The sequence below is a fragment of the Scyliorhinus canicula genome, chromosome 9 (assembly GCF_902713615.1).
Source record: "Scyliorhinus canicula chromosome 9, sScyCan1.1, whole genome shotgun sequence".
In the NCBI taxonomy this organism is placed as follows: Eukaryota; Metazoa; Chordata; class Chondrichthyes; order Carcharhiniformes; family Scyliorhinidae; genus Scyliorhinus; species Scyliorhinus canicula.
This window is the reverse complement of record NC_052154.1, coordinates 298712-319419: the sequence shown is the minus strand read 5'-3', so window position 1 is coordinate 319419 and position 20708 is coordinate 298712. Positions and strand designations below refer to the sequence as shown.

At 46.5% G+C, this 20708-nt stretch overlaps 1 protein-coding gene across 1 annotated transcript in view; it reads left to right on the top strand.

Moving 5' to 3' along the window:
* sntb2 (syntrophin, beta 2) overlaps positions 1-18932 on the top strand; it is a 62129-nt gene extending 43197 nt beyond the window's left edge. The window contains exons 4-7 of the mRNA XM_038806156.1: positions 32-174; positions 642-838; positions 4083-4273; positions 15943-18932. Coding sequence (XP_038662084.1) covers positions 32-174; positions 642-838; positions 4083-4273; positions 15943-16035 — 624 coding nt within the window. The 3' untranslated portion in view covers positions 16036-18932. The remainder of the gene's footprint in view (positions 1-31; positions 175-641; positions 839-4082; positions 4274-15942) is intronic.
* The last annotated feature ends 1776 nt before the right edge of the window (positions 18933-20708 follow it).

Genomic DNA, 20708 nt, shown 5'->3' with positions numbered 1-20708 from the left:
GTAATGAGACTTGTTTGTATTGATTGTGCAGGTGAAAGGTGAAGGTGGAAGGCAGCACTGGAAGCCAGTGGTGGTTGTCCTGACTGATAAAGACATGCTGCTTTACGACAGTGTGCCGTGGAACCGAGACCTGTGGTCATCACCCTCTCAGAGCCACCCACTCCTTGCAACCAGGTAGAAACAGAATGTGTGAAAAAGAATCCCCAATGCCAATCTTCAGCAAATTTTCGGCAATGTAAAATATTTAAACATAATAAATTCTGCCATTAGAGTTCCTCCCTATGGGGCAGCATGGTGGCGCAGTGGTTAGCACTGCACCATACGATGCTGAGGTCCCTGGTTCGATCCCAGCCCGGGTCACTGTCTGTGTGGAGTTTACGCATTCTCCCCGTGTCTGCGTGGGTTTCACCCCCACCGGGACCTGTCGACATGGACCCGGATGCTTGTCCAAAGTTGTGCAGGGTAGGTGGATTGGCCACGCTAAATTGCCCCTTAATTGGGAAAAAAAAATTGGGTACTTAAATTTATTTTAAAATGCTGGTAACCACACCCCCAATCTTTCCCTCCACACCCCCACCATTCTCGTGGATCAGGAACTAATTCGCTGCCTTGTTGACATGTCCTGTTTTCCTGCTCTTCAGGTTGGTTCACTCAGGGTCAGCACGAGGATCCCCAGCCATGAGTTCAGAGCTAATGTTTGCCACAAGGACAGGGTCACGACAAGGCATCGAGATGCATGTTTTCCGCGTGGAAACTCACCGGGACCTGTCGACATGGACGCGGATGCTTGTCCAAGGCTGCCACGCTGCTTCTGAACTGATTAAGGAGGTGACATTGGGTATGTGTCCCGTCAGCAGGGTAGGAGCTATGGATTTGTTTTGATATGTGGTACCAGGAGTAGTGTGAGGGCTTGGACAGTGTGTTTCTTTGGATACATTCTGAACCTTGGGGGCCATTTGCTTTTAACTGTGTATTCACTGCTGGTTTTGCTTAAATAACAGTGGATGTTATTTTGAATTATCTTCAGCCAGCAAAGCCAGCAGCTTTGCCCCATGATCCTTCACTGGAAAGGAAGCTGTCAATCTTCCTCGACACTGCAGTCAGTTTTCTAGGTGATTAAAAATATTTTGTATATTCCAAAATGTTGTTGAAATCACCAAGTGGTTACAGCACAGAGGGAACATCCTTGAATGTGTTATTGCCTCCCACATCTGCAAGTCCTTGATTGAATCTTTTGGGTCTGGTTTCTGCTATTTTTCCAGTACATTTCCAAATAAGGGGCAATTTAGTGTGGCCAATACACCACGTCCATATTGGGGCTTCAACAGTTTTGCAATGAAAGCTAAAAGTTGCGGTCTCATGCTGAAGGCTCTGAACAATGGTGAAAACGTTTTTGCCTATTTTCCCACACCTCCGAGAGGGAAAGGAAGGGAATGGGAGCCTTGACAGACTGTGGCAGAGAGGGTTTAGGCATTACCAAGGACCAGAGAAAGTTCCCACAGAACTTCTCCGTGTCTCTCCCTCCCTCTCCACCTCTCCCTCCGTCTTTGCGCCCCCCCCCTCCCCTGGCCGCCGGGTCCCCTGGCCAGCGCCACCCCCCTCTGTTTAAAAGTTTAGAAACTTATTATAATAATAATCTTTATTGTCACAAGTAGGCTTACATTAACACTGCAATGAAGTTACTGTGAAAAACCCCTAGTTGCCACACTCCATCACCTGTTTGGATACACAGAGAATTCAGAATGTCAAAATTACCCAACATCACGTCTTTTTTGGATTTGTGGGAGGAAACCAGAGCACCCGGAGGAAACCCACACAAACACAGGAAAAATTTGCAGACTCCTCACAGACAGTGACCCAAGCCGAGAATTGAACCCGGGACCCTGCCGCTGTGTAGCATCACTGCTAACCACTGTGCTACCTATTTAAGAAGTGGTTAAATCATTTTAAAGTTTACAATACCACAGAAAAACAATCTGGAATTAAAATCTAATGATGACCGTGAAACTGTTGTTGAGTGCTGTAAAAACCCATCTGGTTCACTAACATCCTTTAGGGATGGAAATCTGCCGTCCTTATCCGGTCTGCCCGACGTGTGACTCCAGAACCATAGCAATGTTGTTGACTCTTAAATACCCTCTAAAATGACCCAGCAGGCGCTCAGTCCTTGAGAAATTAGCCCAAGAGAATGATGACCAGCCAGCGATGCCCACATCCGATCTATTTAAAAAGCTTCTTAGAAGTATCATAACTATTTTAAAATATTTTAAATTATAATAAAATAACTCCCCATTGTCTGAAGACTGAACTCCAGGTGTGTGTCTTCAGCTTGTGATGTCACTAGGGCCATGGCTTCACTGACAATGCGCCAAGCTAGTAGCCCTGCACTAGTCTGAAGCCAGAGAAAAAAGTTCTCGCTGCAGCTAACAAACTAGGTACGTTTCTTAAATCCAGTTCACTACCTCTTGTGTTGTTGCTGTTCGTCCAACATCCAGTCCAGTTTGGGACCAGTCACACTTTCCTACGGTTGAACAATTGGAAAAATTGTGTTCAGACCCCATCAGAAATTCTGTTCCCTTGACATCTTCCAAAAAACATATACAAATAAATCGTGATTGCTGTTACCACTATTTGCAAAAAGAACAACTTAATGCAAGGTTCAAAAATCCAGGCAGAATTAAATTGGAACCTATAGAGTGGGATCGATCTTAACTTCAAGTTTGGGTCTTCCTTCATTTATTACCAGTAATAATGGACCAGATACTTGTGAAGTAATTGTGATCAAGATTGGCTCAGAGACAAGGCCTCAGCTTACACATTCTGTAGGAACAGGCCAATGCTGATTCTGTGCTGGGACAGGAGGTAAAGCTGATCTGGGTGGACACTGGACCTGAATGGAGAGATGACCTTTATCCATTATACCAATTGTGAGAACAGCACTCTAGCAAAACCTGGATCTCCATCGTCTGTTTCTGAATCAAACCAAGAATCGTATTGCTGAACTTAAATTTATTGAACATCTGGAGTAAGTCCAAGTAAATTAAACACACAGAATTTTAAATTACATCTGTTTCTCTCTTGTAAATATCTGTTCCTTTTTAAAAATATATTTATTCACTTTTCTTTTACAAGCTGTTCTGGATTGTGCGTCCCTCACTGTTTCTGGTCAGACCTCCTGTATCCCAACAGCTCTCCACATAAATAATCATTCTAAAGTTGTACTGTCTAGTTAGTAATTTATGGACCATTGGAGTGGTTATTGCTATTTACCTGTTGAATCCACGCATCTCCCCTGTGTGATCAATGGCACTGTCAGATGGTTGGTCATTCCCGTGTGTGATCAATGGCACTGTCAGATGGATGGTCATCCCTTGTGTGATCAATGGCACTGTCAGATGGACGGTCATCCCCTGTGTGATCAATGGCACTGTCAGATGGATGGTCATCCCTTGTGTGATCAATGGCACTGTCAGATGGACGGTCATCCCCTGTGTGATCAATGGCACTGTCAGATGGATGGTCATCCCCTGTGTGATCAATGGCACTGTCAGATGGACGGTCATCCCCTGTGTGATCAATGGCACTGTCAGATGGACGGTCATTCCTGTGTGATCAATGGTACTGTCAGATGGACGGTCATTCCCGTGTGGTCAATGGCACTGTCAGATGGACGGTCATTCCTGTGTGGTCAATGGCACTGTCAGATGGACGGTCATCCCCTGTGTGATCAATGGCACTGTCAGATGGACGGTCATTCCTGTGTGGTCAATGGCACTGTCAGATGGACGGTCATCCCCTGTGTGATCAATGGCACTGTCAGATGGACGGTCATCCCCTGTGTGATCAATGGCACTGTCAGATGGACGGTCATTCCTGTGTGATCAATGGCACTGTCAGATGGACGGTCATCCCCTGTGTGATCAATGGCACTGTCAGATGGACGGTCATCCCCTGTGTGATCAATGGCACTGTCAGATGGACGGTCATTCCCGTGTGGTCAATGGCACTGTCAGATGGATGGTCATCCCCTGTGTGATCAATGGCACTAATTACTGTAAACATTTCAATTTTGTTTTAAACAGGATGTACTTGGAACGGACTGGACGTCAAACTGATCATCCACTATGAAAGTGGTTTTGTGATGTCGCAGAACAACTCGACCATAGACTCATCCAGCACCCTCTTCCAGTATCCATTCGAAAGGTTGAAAATGTCAGCTGATGATGGGATCAGAATGCTTTATTTGGACTTTGGGGGGCCAGAAGGAGAGCTGGTGAGTGTGGAATTTGTAAAGTCTGATTTTTGAAACTCATTATTGCAAATAATGAGACTGTAGGCTCCATTTTTCTGCTTCCCCTCTTATCAGCCCTAATCTCAAGTAACTATTGGCCCCTCGGAGACAGACACAGGAGAAATTATCACAGCGATTGAGAAAATGGCAGAGACATTTAAAAAATATTCTTTCTCTGCTGTAATAGGAGAAGATATAAATTATACGTCTGTTATGATCTCAGTTGATGATACAACTGGACAGCAAGATCCCAGAAGGGAACACGAGCTCAATAGACTGCAATTTGTAAATGCTTTAAGGGCAGCACAGTAACAGGGGTTAGCACTGTTGCCTCACAGCACTGAGGACCTGGGTTCGATCCTGGCCCCGGGTCACTGCCCGTGTGTGGATTTTGCACATTCTCCCCGTGTCTGTGGGTCTAACCCCCACAACCCAAAAAGATGTGCAGGGCAGGTAGATTGGCCAAGATAAATTGCCCCTTAATTGGGAAAAAAAATTGGATACTCTAAATTTATTTATTTTTTAAATATTGTTTAAATGTTTGAATCAAACATGGAGCAGCAGAGTCACAGGACCGCTAATTAGTTTTAACAAGAAAAAAATGTACCTAACATGGAAAAATTGGATGCTGGATTGAAGGGCATTCACCCTTTGTGAAAACTTTGACTAAGGGTTATCTGGACTCGAAACGTTAGCTCTTTTCTCTCCCTACAGATGCTGCCAGACCTGCTGAGATTTTCCAGCATTTTCTCTTTTGTTACATTTGAAGCTACAATGGTCTCATTGACCACAAAGTCCCTTTGATGCACGCAACATGCCTGTGGTCAAATACACATTCTTTTCTGAAACCCCAAGTGAAGGTCTGTGGATGTCTCCTCAGAATCCCCCCACATGATTATCATGCAAGAGTTTCCAAACTCTATTATAATGCTTTCTATTAGCGGTTTGCATTCCAAAATCCAGTCCAGAATTTTGAAATGACACTCTTAAACAAAGCTTCCGCTTCACTTTTAACAGTGAATCCACTCCATGATTTTACACCAACCTTCAGGTTTCCTTTGTCTCGACTGACTTCCATTGTGAACACAAACTCTGATGTCCATCCAATACTATCTTCCCACAAGATTTGTTTTTCAGACTAGTAAAACATTCCAAACTTTAGGATTACTTTTCGAAATCTTTAGAAATCTAGCTTTTCACCAGCCAATTCCTTCTCAACTTTGCTGCCGATGAACAGTATCCTGTTTCATTTCTAGGTTTCTGGAACCAACCTTCCTTTAGTTACTCTGGAACTTGCTTTCCTGCACATTACTCCAGTAAACAACTTTTCCTGCATTGAGCAGAGCTGAGAGATGTTTCCTCTCCGGCTTTCATTAAAAAAAACTAAGAATAAATGAAAACTTTCTCTCTCTGGGAAGTGCCCTCCTGTGAGTAAGCAACGGCTTACTTCTATCTATTCTTCACACCACAGCTCCCTCCAAACACAACAGAACCCCATTGGGAATTGAAACCAACTGCCCCACAAGCAAACACTCCTGTCCAACATGAATCCAGCCACAGGTTCCCTCCAGGCACCAACGCATCAAACCAAACCCACCCAAAATCACACCTTATTTGCAATGTTCACCCACACAAATATAAATCGAAATCCCCTAAAATGACTTATATTTTCCTAACACAACAGAAATAGAGCCTAACCTTGGGGCTAAAAAGCGTGCGCACATTGGTATCAGCAGAAAAAAGTATTGAAGAAAAATTAGGGACTAAAATCTAGCAAATCCCCAGAACCCGCTGGCCTATATCCTCTGGTTCTAAAAGAGATAAGAGCCATAGAGGTTTGCTGCATGAAAACAGGCCCTTCGCTCCAACTTGTCCATGCCACCCACGTTTTAACCAGTGAGCTAGTTGCAGAGATAGTGGATGTACTGGTTATGATTTTCCAAAATTCTGTAGATTCTGGAATGTCACAGCGGATTGAAAGTTAACAAATGTTTTTTTAAAAATAATTTTTATTGAAATTTTTACAAAATATAAACATCTTAACTCTATTAACAAACAACCGCGGTAACACCCCAAGAACAATACCCCCCAACTTCAAGAGCAACTTCAAACAAAAGGAAAAAGAAAAAAACAAAAACAAAAGATCACCCAAACAACAAAAGAGAAAGAGATAGCACCCACCACACCCCACAGACCCATGTACACGGTTCTCCCCCCCCATCCAAACCCCCCCTGGGTTGCTGCTGCTGTCGGCCTATTTCCCTACTGTTCCACCAGGAAGTCCGGGAAAGGCTGCCACCGCCTGAAAAACCCTTGTACTGATCCTCTCGGGGCAAATTTCACCCTCTCCAATTTAATGAACCCCGCCATATCATTGATCCAGGCCTCCACGCTTGGGGGCCTCGCATCCTTCCATTGGAGCAAGATCCTCCGCCGGGCTACTAGGGACGCAAAGGCCAGAACACCGGCCTCTATCGCCTCCTGCACTCCCGGCTCCACTGCCACCCCAAAAATTGCGAGTCCCCAGCCTGGCTCGACCCTGGACCCCACCACCCTCGACACCGTCCTTGCTACCCCCTTCCAAAACTCCCCCAACGCTGGGCATGCCCAAAACATATGGGTGTGGTTCGCTGGGCTCCCCGAGCACCTAGCACACCTGTCCTCGCCCCCGAAAAAACCTACTCATCCTCGACCCAGTCATGTGGGCCCTATGCAGCACCTTGAACTGTATGAGGCTAAGCCTCGCACAGGAAGAGGAGGAATTCACTCTCTCCAGGGCATCCGCCCACGTCCCCTCCTCAATCTCCGCACCCAGCTCCTTTTCCCATTTACCCTTCAGTTCCTCCACCGAGGTCTCGTCTACCTCCTGCATTACCTGGTATATGTCCGAAATCCTCCCTCCTCCAACCCACACCCCCGAGAGCACCCTGTCCCGTACCCCACTTGGGGGCAACAAGGGGAACCCCTCCATCTGCCGCCTGGCAAACGCCCTAACCTGCATGTACTGAAACATGTTCTCGGGGGGAGCCCAAACTTCCCCTCTAACTCCCCCAAGCTCGCGAACCTCCCCTCCACAAACAGGTCGCTCAACCTCCTAACCCCTGCCCTGTTCCAGCCCAGAAATCCGCCATCAATGCTCCCTGGGACAAACCGATGGTTCCCCCGTATCGGGGCCTCCATCAAGCCCCCCACTTCTCCCCTGTGCTGTCTCCATTGCCCCCAAATTTTGAGGGTAGCCGCCACCACCGGGCTCGTGGTATACCTCGTTGGAGGGAGCGGCAACGGCGCCGTTACTAGCGCCTCCAAGCTCGTGCCCACACAAGACGCCGCCTCCATCCTCTTCCATGCTGCCCCCTCCTCGTCCATTACCCACTTACGCACCATCGCTGCGTTGGCCGCCCAGTAGTACCCACAGAGGTTGGGCAACGCCAGCCCCCCCCCTATCCCAGCCACGTTCCAGGAACACTCTTCTAATCCTCGGGCCCACACAAATCCCGTGATACTCCTGTTGACCCTCCTAAAAAAGGCCTTCGGGATAAGGATGGGAAGGCACTGGAACAGGAACAGAAACCTCGGGAGCACCGTCATCTTAACGGACTGCACCCTCCCCGCCAGTGACAGCGGTAACATATCCCACCTCTTAAACTCCTCCTCCATCTGCTCCACCAACCTTGTGAGGTTGAGCTTGTGCAGGGCCCCCCAGCTCCCCACCACCTGGACCCCTAGGTACCTGAAGCTCTTCCCAGCCTGCTTCAATGGGAGCCTACCAATCCCCTCCTCTTGATCCCCCGGATGTACCACAAACATCTCACTCTTGCCCAAGTTCAACTTATACCCCGAGAAACCCCCGAATTCACTAAGAATCCTCATCACCTCTGGCATCCCCCCCACCGGGTCAGCCACATACAGCAACAGATCGTCCGCGTACAGCGACACTCGATGCTCCTCCCCACCCTGCACCAGGCCCCTCCAGTTCCCTGACTCCCTCAATGCCATGGCCAGGGGCTCAATTGCCAACGCGAAGAGCAAGGGGGACAGGGGGCACCCCTGTCTCGTCCCCCGGTACAGCCGAAAGTACTCCGACCTCCTCCTATTTGTGGCTACACTCGCCATCGGGGCATCGTAGAGCAGCCTCACCCACCGGATAAACCCCTCCCCAAACCCAAACCTCTCCAACACCTCCCACAAATACTTCCACTCAACCCTATCAAAGGCCTTCTCCGCATCTAATGCCACCACTATCTCTGCCTCCCCTTCCACAGCCAGCATCATAATAACGTTGAGGAGCCTTCGTACGTTTGTATTCAGCTGCCTTCCCTTCACAAACCCCGTCTGGTCCTCATGGATGACCCCGGGCACACAATCCTCTATTCTAGTGACTAGGATCTTTGCCAGCAGCTTAGCATCGGCGTTCAGCAGCGAAATCGGCCTATATGATCCGCACTGCAGAGGGTCCTTGTCCCGCTTCAGGATCAAGGAAATCAGCGCCTGTGACATAGTTGGGGGCAAAGCCCCCCTCTCCCTTGCCTCGTTAAAGGTCTGGACCAACAGGGGGCCCAATAGATCCAAATACCTTTTATAAAATTCCGCCGGAAACCCGTCCGGCCCCGGCGCCTTCCCCGACTGCATGCTCCCTATCCCTTTGACCACCTCCTCCAGCTCGATCGGCGCCCCCAGTCCCTCCACCTGCTCCTCCTCCACCCTTGGGAATCGCAGCTTGTCCAAGAAGCGCCCCATTCCCCCCCCTCCACCGGGGGCTCCGACCGGTACAGTTCCCCATAGAAGGCTCTGAAGACCCCATTAACATCTACTCCCCTCCGCACCACCTTCCCAGCCTTATCCGTCACTCCCCAATCTCCCTGGCCGCGTCCCGCTTTCGGAGCTGGTGTGCCAGCATCCTGCTGAAAGTTAACAAATGTAACACCACTATTCAAGAAAGGAGGGAGAGAGAAAATGGAACTACTGACCAGTTAGCCTAATATCAGACATCAGCAAAATGTTGGGATCTATTGTTGAGGAAGTCTCAACAATGCATTTACAAAATCATAATCATAGTATGATCAGACAAAGTCAGCTTGGTTTTATGAAGAGAAATTTGTCGAATACGATTTGATTAAATGTAGCTAATTTGGATTTTCAAAAGGATTCGCTAAGGTGCCTCTTAAATAGTTAAGACTAGAAAAGAGCTCATGGAGTTGGGGGGAGATATATTATCATAGATAGAGGGTTGGTTAATGGACAGGAATCAGAGAGCAAGGATAAATGATGCATTTGACAGGCCGTGTGGAGTGGAGTGCCGCAAGGGTTAGTGAGGGGGCCTCAGCTACATATATTCCATTTTTTTTAAATAAACATTTTATTGAGGTATTTTTGGTTTTACAACAACGACAAAATAAACACTATACATAAGTCTATAAACAGAGTGCAAAACGCCTGCTTCCTCCATTACAGGTCCCACCTTTATTAACCCCCTACTCTAAACTAAACTAACCCCCCCCCCCCCTTCTGCTGACGATTAATTTTCTGCAAAGAAGTCGACGAACGGTTGCCACCTCCGGGCGAACCCTAACCGTGACCCCCTCAAGGCGAACCTGACTTTCTTAAAACAGAGAAAGCTAGCCATGTCCGATAGCCAGGGCTCCGACTTCGGAGGCTTTTGTGAGTCCCTCCAAGCTAATAATATCCGTCCCCAGGCTAGCAGGGAAGCAAAGGCCAGCATGCCTGCCTCTTTCTCCTCCTGGATTCCCGGATCGTCCGACACCATGAAAATCGCCACCTCCGGACTTGGTGCCACCCTTGTTTTAAATACATGATGTGCAAACCCCTGCCAAAGTCCCCTGAGCTTTGGGCATGTCCAAAACATGTGGACATGGTTCGCTGGCCGCCCCGCACACTTTACACACCTATCTTCTACACCAAAGAACCTGCTCATCCGGGCCACTGTCATGTGAGCCCGGTGAACGACCTTGAACTGTATCAGGCTGAGTCTGGCGCATGTTGTGGACATGTTGACTCTCAATGCATCCGGCCAGAGACCATTCACTATCTCTCCTCCTAACTCCTCTTCCCACTTACGCTTCAGCTCCTCAGTCTGTGTGCCCTCTGATCCCATGAGCTCCTTATAGATGTCGGAGACCTTTCCTTCTCCCACCCACACTCTGGAAACTACCCTATCTTGAATCCCCCTTGGTGGTAGGAGCGGGAAGGTTGAGACCTGTCTACGTAGGAAGCCTTGCATCTGCAGGTACCTGAATTCGATTCCCCTCGCCAATCCAAATTTCTCCTCCAGCTCCCTCAAGCTAGGAAAGCTCCCTTCTATAAAGATATCCCCCATCCCCTCGATCCCTGCTCTCTGCCATCTCCGAAACTCCCCGTCCATCCTTCCCGGGGCAAACCAGTGATTATTACAGATTGGGGACCAGACCGATGCTCCCTCCGTTCCCACATGCTTCCTCCATTGGCCCCAGACTCTCAGGGCCGCCACCACCACGGGGCTGGTGGAGTACTGTGCCGGCGGGAACGGCAGAGGCGCCGTTATCAGCGCCCCCAAACTGGTGCCCTTATATGAAGCCGCCTCCATACGCTCCCATGCCTACCCTTCCCCACCACCTACTTCCTGATCATGGCTATATTCACCACCCAATAATAGTTACTGAAATTTGGCAACTCCAGCCTGCCCATCTCCCCGGCTCCGCTCAACCATCCCCTTTTTTATTCGTGGGGTCTTGCCCACCCATACAAAGCCCGTGATAACTTTGTTAACCTGTTTAAAAAAGGTCTGCGGCATAAAGATGGGGATATGCTGGAACACAAACAGGAATCTCGGAAGGACCGTCATCTTCACCAGCTAGTGACAGCGGGAGCGCGTCCCACCTCCGAAAATTGTCCTTCGTTTGCTCCACCTGACAGGCCAGAATAAGTTTGTGCAATCGTTCCCATTCCCACGCAACTTGGATGCTTAGATATCTAAAACTTCCCCCCGTTGCAGCCCCTTGAAGCTCTCAGTGCAATTGTCAACGGCTCTATAGCTAACGCGAACAACAGTCGGGAGAGGGGGCAGCCCTCTCTCGTCCCCCGGTGTAGCCTAAAATATTCCGATGTTGTCCTATTCGTCCGTACGCTCACCACAGGAGCCTGATACAGCAACCTGACCCAGTCAATAAAGCTCCGCCCAAATTCGAACCGTTCCAGTACCTCCCACAGATATTCCCATTCTACTCGATCAAAAGCCTTCTCTGCGTCCATTGGAACCACTACCTCCACCTCCCTACCTTCTGGGGCATCATGATCGCATTTAGCAACCTTCTTATGTTGGACACCAACTGCCTTCCCTAAACGAACCCCGTCTGGTCCTCCCTAATCACATCCGGAACACAGTCTTCAATCCAAGAGGACAAAATTTTGGCCAGCAGTTTGGCGTCCACATTCAATAGGGATATCGGCCTGTAGGACCCACACAGCTCCGGGTTCTTGTCCTGCTTCAGAATCAGCGAGATTGTGGCCTGTGACCTCGTCGGGGGAAGCACCCCTCTCTCCCTTGCCTCATTGAATGTCCTCATCAACAGCGGCCCCAATATCACAGCGAACATTTTATAGAACTCCGCTGGGTACCCATCCGGCCCCAGGGCTTTACCTGACTGCATGGCCTTCAGCCCCTCCGCTATCATATAATGCATATTAATGACTGAAGTGAGGAGACAGAGTAATGTATCCAAGCTTTCTGACAATACAAAGCTTGGTGTGGAATGTAAGTTGGAAGGAGGACACAAAGGCTGCAAGGAGACAGGTTACATGAGCGGGCGACACGGTGCCAGATGGAGTATAATGTGAGGAAGAGTATGATTATTCACTTTAGTCATTAGAATAAAGAAACAGAATATTTTTTGAAAGGTGAAAACTTGTAAATGTTGATGTTTGAAGGAACTTGGATGCACTGGTCCGAGGAACAAAGCAATTGAGAAGTCAAACGGATTGTTGACCTTGATTACAAGAGAATTGCAGTGTGGAAATAAAGCATTCCTAGTTGTATAGACTTTGGTCAGAGCACAGCTGGAATACTGTGTGGCGTTTTGGACTTCCTATTTACAAAACAATATTCTTAACTTGGAGGCAGGTACAGCGAAGGTTCACGAGGTTGATCCCTGGGGTGAGAGGGTTGAGTAAATTGGGCGTATTCTCGAGTCTGGAAGAATGAGAGGAGATCTCATTGGAACATAAAAGATTGTGATGAGGCTTGATAATCTCGACGCAATCTCCTGTGGTGGAGCAAGTGATTCACAATATCTGGCATCGTAAAATCATACAGTACAGAAGAGGCCCTTCGGCCCATCAATCCTGCACCGACAAAAAACTACACTAAATCTACACTAATCCCATTTCCCAGCACTTGACCCATAGCCTTGAAGTTATGGCATTTTAAATGCTTCTCCCAAGTACTTTTCAAAGATTATGAGGTTTCCTGCCTCAATTTCCTTCTCATACAGTGCATTCCAGATTCCCTCCACCCTCTGGGTTAAAAAACAAATAAGTAAGTTTGCAAATGACATGAAGATTGGCCGGGTGGTTGACAGTGAAGAAGATGGTCTTTGGTTACAGGAGGTGATAGACGGGTTGGGCAGATGGATTTAACCCTGAAATGCCTCAAACCCCCTCTTTTAAACCTAAAATTACACCCCTTTGTTATTGACCCTTCAACTAAGGGGCACGGCTGTTTTCTATCTACCCTGTCCATGCCCCTCATAATCTTATACACCTCAGTCAGATCCCCCTCAGTCTTATCTGCTCCAAAATAAACAACCCAAGCCTATCCAGTCTCTCTTCATAGCTAAAATGCTCCATCCCAGACACATCCTGGTGAATCTCCTCTGCACCCCCTCCAATACAATCACACCCTTCTCATAGTGCGGTGACCAGAGCTGAACACAGTACCCCAGCTGTGGCTTAACCAAAGTCTTGTACAGCGCCAATATAACCTTCCTGCTGATAAATTCAGGTGCCCCATATGCCTTCTTAACCCTATTAACCTGTCCTCCAACCTTAAGGGATCTGTGGACAAGCACCCCAAGGTCCCTCTGTTCCTCTGAGCTTCCTAGTGTGTTGCCATTCATTGAGGACTCCCTTGTTGTGATACTCCTTCCAAAGTGCATCACCTCACACTTTTCAGGGTTAAATTCCATCTGACCAACCCGTCTATCTCCTCCTGTAACCAAAGACCACCTTCTTCACTGCCAACCACCCGGCCAACCTTCGCGTCAGTTGCAAACTTACTTATCTCTCTCTCTCCTCCTCCCCTCCACACCACAAACACACATTTTATTTTATATTGTTTATATATATATCACAAATAATAAGAGACCCAGCACTGATCCCTGTCCAGTCACACAAACAGCCTTCTACCACCTTCCTCTCTCTCCCATCACTAAGCCAATTTTGGATCCACCATGCCACATTACCATAGATCCCATGTGCATTTTCCTTCTTTATCAGTATCTCATGTGGGACCTTGTCGAAGCCTTTGCTGAAATCCATATCAACTGTCCTACCCTCATCTACACACCTGGTCACCTCCTCCAAAAATGTAATCAAATTTGTTCAGTATGACCTCTCCCCTGACAAAGCCATGCTGACTCTCCCTGATCAAACCTTGTCTCTCCAAGTGGACATTAGCTTCCCTCCCAACCACAAATGTGAGACCCTAATTCCCTGGTTTACCTCTCCCACCCTTCTTGGAAATTGAGCCACATTAGCCTTTCTCTAGTCCCTCCCCTGTGGTCAGAGCCCTTGTAATTTCCTCCCTCGTCTCCCAAAGCAGTCTGAGATGCAACTCATCCGAGCCTGGGATTTGTCCACTTGAAGTCCAGTACCTCCTCACTCCCAACGTCAAACTGCTCAAGAACCTCACAGTCCCTCTGTCTGAATTCTGCCCCCACATCCTCCTCCTTCAAAGTGAAGACCCATGTGAAGTACTCGTTTAACACCTTACCAATGTCACCTGGCTCGAGACACAGATTATCCCCTTGGTCCCGAAAGCGTCCTGCTCTTCCCATTGGTATACTGCTGAAATATCCTGGGATTTACCCCCCTCCTCCATTCTGCTGTCGATTTACCAGGAAGAGGCTGTTCCCACTATACTTTGGCCAGATCCTGCCTTATTTTAATCAAATCAGCCTTCCCCATTCCAAAACCCTTTTTGCCCACTATCTCTTTCCTTTTCCATGGCAAATTTAAAACTTACAGTGCTATGGTTTCTATCGCTAAAATGCTCTTCGAACACCTGTCCAGCTTTGTTCCCCGGAACTAGGTCCAGCGCTGCACCATCCATTGTTGGACCCTCAACATGTTGATGGAACTCTATTCCTGAAAAGGCAGTAAGATGATAGGCATGGCTGACCCATTGTAGGGAGGCAAAGTGATTTATGATTAGACTGCCATCTGCCTCTCAGGTGAACAGATCTAGCTTCCCCTGAAAACTATCTGTGATATTCACTTCATCTACTTGTGGTATCACATATTACATTCTCACCACCTCTGGATAAAGAAGTTCTGAATTCCCCATTGGGCTTATTTATGACTCCAAGTTCTGGTCTCCCTCATGATTGGGAGTACCTTCTCTATATCAACCAGACCCTCACCTAATTTTAAAGAATGTTCATCAATAATTTGGTTAACTCTTAGAGCAATGATGTACAAGCTGTCCTATCTTTCCTCACAGATAAAACCTTTCAATGCAGGTACCATCAGCTCTTCCCTTACTCTAACTGAAGTATTGCCGTTTTAAATTAACTCTCCCAATATGTTGGAAATTGTCACAAATCCTTGAACAAAAGGAAACTGGCTCAAGCTCTGAAGTCAGATGGTGCAAAGACAAATTAATTGTTTTTACTCAAAGGGACTAATTGAATGGAACAGACCGACCATGAGGGAAATGATTTGAAAATTTAAGGGATAATTAGATGGATATTTGTAGAAATAGGCAAACCAGGATTTTTGTGCTTTGGATTAGTGAAATAGACGGCAGACTGTGCTGTTAACACTCTTAAAGAGACAATTATTTGTTTCTGTGAATACTAACACCTGCAACAAGACCACTTCCAGGGTAGAATATAAAGGTGCAGCTGATGGAGAATAATTTGGAGTTCCGAGGTTCAGATGATTTTCAAACCAGTCTTCAAGAGTGAGAATCCTCGACATGGCATCAGGCTGCCATTGGGAACTCTGTTTATCCAGCACATTGGGATAGTGGGATAAGTACAGCTCTTACTGTAACATGGTGTTTATGCTGTATCAACACTCCTACCTCATTATTAGTGAAATTATAGGCTATCAGTATAAGATCCAAGTCATCAAGAAATAAGCAACTTAATTACCCAGAGCATTAGAGAGTATGTAACACTCTAAAAAATTGAGTGATTGAGGCAATAGCATGTTTAAGGCAAAATTAGATAAATTGAGAGAGAAGGGAGTGGAGATTGATGGGGAAGGATGGGGCTGAGGCTTGGATGGAACATTAGTGCCAGGAGGGAGTGATTGGGCTGTTTCTGTGCTGTAGAATCATTTGCTTGTGTGTATTCCTTCCCCACATTAGTTACTGTGTTGTGGGTTTGCTCTGTTGCTTTCTGTATATATCTCATCACTTTCTCCATTTTTTCCAGCACCTGGACTTGCATTCCTGCCCAAAGCCTGTCGTCTTTGTTATTCACTCATTTCTGTCAGCCAAAGTGACCCGGATGGGACTGTTAGTGTGAGGAAGGAAGTCATTGCCAGGAGAGATCTTTCGATCACTGCACTCATCAAAACCAAAGAGCATTGTTGCTTCTCTGGGAAGTTAACCTGCAAGAGCACAGATTGGGACTGGTGGGAGGTCGCAGCTCTTGTAAGAACGGGAGGAATCTCATGTCTGATTATTCTGAGTCTAATACTGTAACAGAGACCTCTCGATAATACTGTTTGTTGCCAAATGTGCCTTTTTGTTATTAACTGAACTTCACAGAATTTTTATGATTGTACATTAAGTTTTTACTCTGAAGGTAACACAGTTTTAACTTTGGAGCATATAGTTTTATAATTTGGTTTAAAAGATCTTGGTAACATATGATGCTAGCTGGTTCTGGTGTTATCTCTGTTATTGGTGTGACAACAGCCAATTCTGGGGTAACGTTCCCGTTGAACAAAAAAGCTAAAGTGAGCACAGTGTTGTCTCAAAGCAGCAAAAAGGGTAAGTGAGCTGAAACTGGACCTGTTACTGTTAGTCTATAACTTTATCATTGAAGTGTTACATTTTTGTGCTTGTATCCTGCTGGGGTCATTGGGTAGGCCTTTCTGTTAATTATGAAGCTTTGGTTGTAAAGCTTATCGTCGTCACTGCAGATGACCTTGAGCAGCCTGGTGGGCACCTGGATCTGATGTGATCTGATTGGTCCGCTGCTTGATTTAGTGTTTTTATCTACACGGTGGATGCAACAGTGAAATTAGTTGGGCATTCTTAAGGTCTCCATGTGGCCCTTGGTGTTTCCTTATATTTAATGTATGGGTATGCTGAGAATAGTGTCTGCCAAAGTATGTCTGGAGCCTCAATCCAGCCCAATTGTCGGGAAATAGCCTCATGAGCCAGTTAGAGCTACTGCCATTGGTAAACCATGGGTGTAGGCTGTGACTGGCCCACTGGGTGAGGAGAGACGGCCTCCTGCCCTCCCCTACTCCTCAAACACTGCCCTCTTCCAGGACAACTGCTGCAAATAATTCCTCTGCTTTTCCCATCGGTGTTATCCTCTGACCAACACTCCTATTTACCGTGGCGTGGATTGGAAATGGAGTCTCGTCCTTTCACACTGGCTTCTAGCCCGAACTGTTCTCACCGCCTCCTGCTCCTTCCCCTTCCCCTTGCCCCTGCCCCTTCCCCCTGCCCCTTGCCCCTCCCCCTGCCCTGCAGACGGGAGGTGCTGGGTGGCCACGCTCTGTACAATAGAGTTTGTGTTTCTAAAGAGAGAATTGAAAATGAGATCTTGAGGCCACACAGTTGAGTCACTTGGATGCTGAAGATCTATGGCAGTGTAATCTGACTGATGAAGGATTTAGAGATTGCTGAAGTGTTCTGAATATCTATGTATTTAACACTGGCTTCAGAGAGATCGTGTGACAGCAGGCTCTGTCTCTGACCATTCTTTTAAGCCATCTTTGTGGAATAGGTAGATCACATCCAAATATGCAGATTTGAACAATTTGCATCTGTAAATCCTGACCGTACTGTAGCCCACTAACCATGCAGTATTATTGGAAGAGGGACTGGGATGAGGTAGGAGCCCGGGATAGGGAGCAGGAATCTCTGATTGCCCAAGGCTCTTTTAACATTGCCACCAGATTTTCTGGCTCTTCAAGAAAGGGTCAGTTTGTGGGGCTTGTTTGCAATTTCTAATCATTTTAAAATATTTAACCTCCCGGAAACCTGCTTTGTATTTTGTCTTCAATAGTGTTATAGCATAAATATGTTGCAGAAAACATTTCCAAGGTACCCCACTTACATTGTGTTGCCCTATTTTCTTTTCATTTTCTCTTCTTTTCATGTACTTAATTATCTGTTGAGCTGCTCGCAGAAAAATACTTTTCACTGTACCTTGGTACACGTGACAATAAACAAAAATCCAAATCCATGTTAAACTGCCCGTGAGCGATGGCGAAATACCCGTTTACCTACCTGATGAAAGAAGCTACTGTTCTTCCACTGCTTGCTTTCCCTGGCTCTTTACACTGATTTAAACTTTTAAAATTAAGATTGGGAGGAAACGTAGACATGATCTCATTGGCAAAATGGGCCCAATGTTGGATGTAATTTCCAACCTGTGCCATGCAGGAGGCTCCAGGCTCCCGCTCACTCCCAGCACCTTCCACACTGATGGCTGGTTTGCACCATGGTTAACACTACATTGACTCTGCACTTTACACGTCTCCTGACCTGCACTCCATGCTTGAACTGTTCATTGAACAGTTCGGTTTCATACTGTCACATCACCTATCACTCCGGTAACTAGCCCAGCCTCACTTTAAATGTGTTTGCTGCATAAATTGAGTTCTAGCCCACAGCTACAAAGTAGTAATTTTCAGTCAGGAGAGTAACCTCCTGCTATGCATCTTATTGCAACGTGTTCAAAGTGTGGACTGCTGAGTGACGAGGGACAGCGCAAAGGAAAATAGTGACAGCGGCAAGGACAACTTCCAGTTATAAAGGACAAGGACAACTTCCAGTTATAAAGCACCTTTAATATAGACAAAGTCCCAAAACATTTCAACGGCACATGTTAGTCAGAGGGTTGTAAATTGAAAGGTGACCCTGGGAGATGACGGCTTTGTTCTTGTGAGTAAACTGACTGCTTAAAAGCTTCATATTCATTAGAAATGTGTTCAGCTCCTGAAAATCCAGGAGCGTCTCTTCATTGCCAACAAAATTCTATTTTTGTAACTGAGTGTTGCCAGCGATTCCCTTCAATCACCGATTGAAATACCAAAGTGAATGGGTGAGAAACTCCACCAGAGAGGGCTTTCCTCAGGCATTACCCTACCTGTATTATAGACAAAGGATTGTATCTGCACTGGATCTGCAGTGGTGCTTCTCTGTACATGTATATAAATAAAATAATCAATTTTACCTATTGTGCCTTTAATGTGTTTTATTCATGACTATTCAAACAGTTTTGTGCTGATGGGGAGGGCGGGGAATGGTGTTTCAGTGTGAGCGAGGAGGCCAGAGTAATGGGGATCTTTATTCATTGATGAAGTGTGGGCTTCACTGCAAGACCAGTATTTATTACCTATCCATAATTGCCTTTGAGAAGGTGGCAGGGAGATGCTGCCTTGAACTACCACAGCCTGCGTGGTGCAAGTACACGTGTGCAGTACAATTGGAGAGTTCCATGATTTTAACTTGTGATGATGAAGAATGATAATATAATTCCAAGGCAGGATGGTGTGCAACTTCAAGAAAAATCTGCAGATAGTGATGTTCCCATGCATCTGCTGCCCCTCACTGTCTTGATGAAAGTGTGTTTGGGCGGTGCTGTTAAAGGAGCTTTGGCAAGTTATTGCTGTGCCTCCTGTACATGGTACACAATGCAGCCAGTGAGGGGTGTGAATGTTTAAGGAGGTGGTCGGGGTTCTAATCAAACTGGCTGTTTTATCCTGGATGATAGTGAGCCTTTTATGGTGTTGAAACTGCACTTGTCGAGGCAGGTGGATCGTATCCCATCACCTTCCTGACTTGTGTCTTTTAGATGATGGACAGACTTTAGGAAGTCCAGAGGTGAGTTACTTGCCACAAATTTAATCTTTCAGAACCTACTCTTGTCGTTGCTTACGTGTGTGTGTGCGTACGTGCATGTGCATGTGCAGTGGCGGACTGGCCAGGGTGTCAGCTTGCCCGATGGCAAGTGGGCCCCCTATATCAAATAAAAATGCAATAAAGAAACAAACACAGACAACTGTTTTTGTAATAAAAAGGAATAAGAAAAAGAAGAGAACAGGACACATATGCAGTGCATGAAAAGGAACGAAGCAGGGGAGGTAGTGGAAGGATGTGGAATAGGGGGGCCCGGGTCGGGCATAATTAAGGAAATTCCATGTTTTCAGCAAGAGAGTGAATTTAAAGATAAAGTTACAATTCGTGATTTGAGATGGTCGGCAACTTCAAAGGATATCAAGCAGTAGTCTTGGTTCAGCCGGTACATCGGTCCGGGGCCCGGAGAGCCAAGAAGGGGCCCGTGAATCTCTGAAGGGCCCTTAAAAATTATAATTAATTAGATAAATAAATCTCCAACTTCTTTCCTGAGATTTGTATTCTACCTTAATAAAATATAATTGTTTTTAAAAAGAGCAATACCAAATAAAAATGCAATAAAGAAACAAATAAATAATCACTCCGTGTATGAAGGAACGAAGCAGTGTTAAACGGATGTGAAAAGGAGTGGGGGGAGGGGGTCTGGTTCACCCGGGTCGGACATAGTTGGAAATCCACGTTTTCAGCAAGAGTGTGTGAATTTAAAGATAAAGTTACAGTTCGTGATTTGAGATGGTCGGCAACTTGAAAGGATATCAAGCAGTACATAGGGTCGTGAGGTCACCGAAAAGGAGAAGCGGTACCTTTGACCGTGAATCATGAGGTAAAAGATATTGAAGTGATAAGCCACGATCGGTAAACTCAAAGGGTTGCGACTTGTAACACTACACTGGTATCAAACTGGACATGTTAACTTTGGTCGTCGGACCATTCTTAATGTCTTACTATAGTCGGACCAAAGTTCTAAGTTTCAACAGTTGTCTCAGTTGCTTGCTGGTGTGAACACTGGACAGTGGATTGTCTCTTCTTCTGAAGCTGCATAGGCCACAGTAGTATTGACTAATGAACATAGCCTATTGAAGTGTAAGTAAGTTA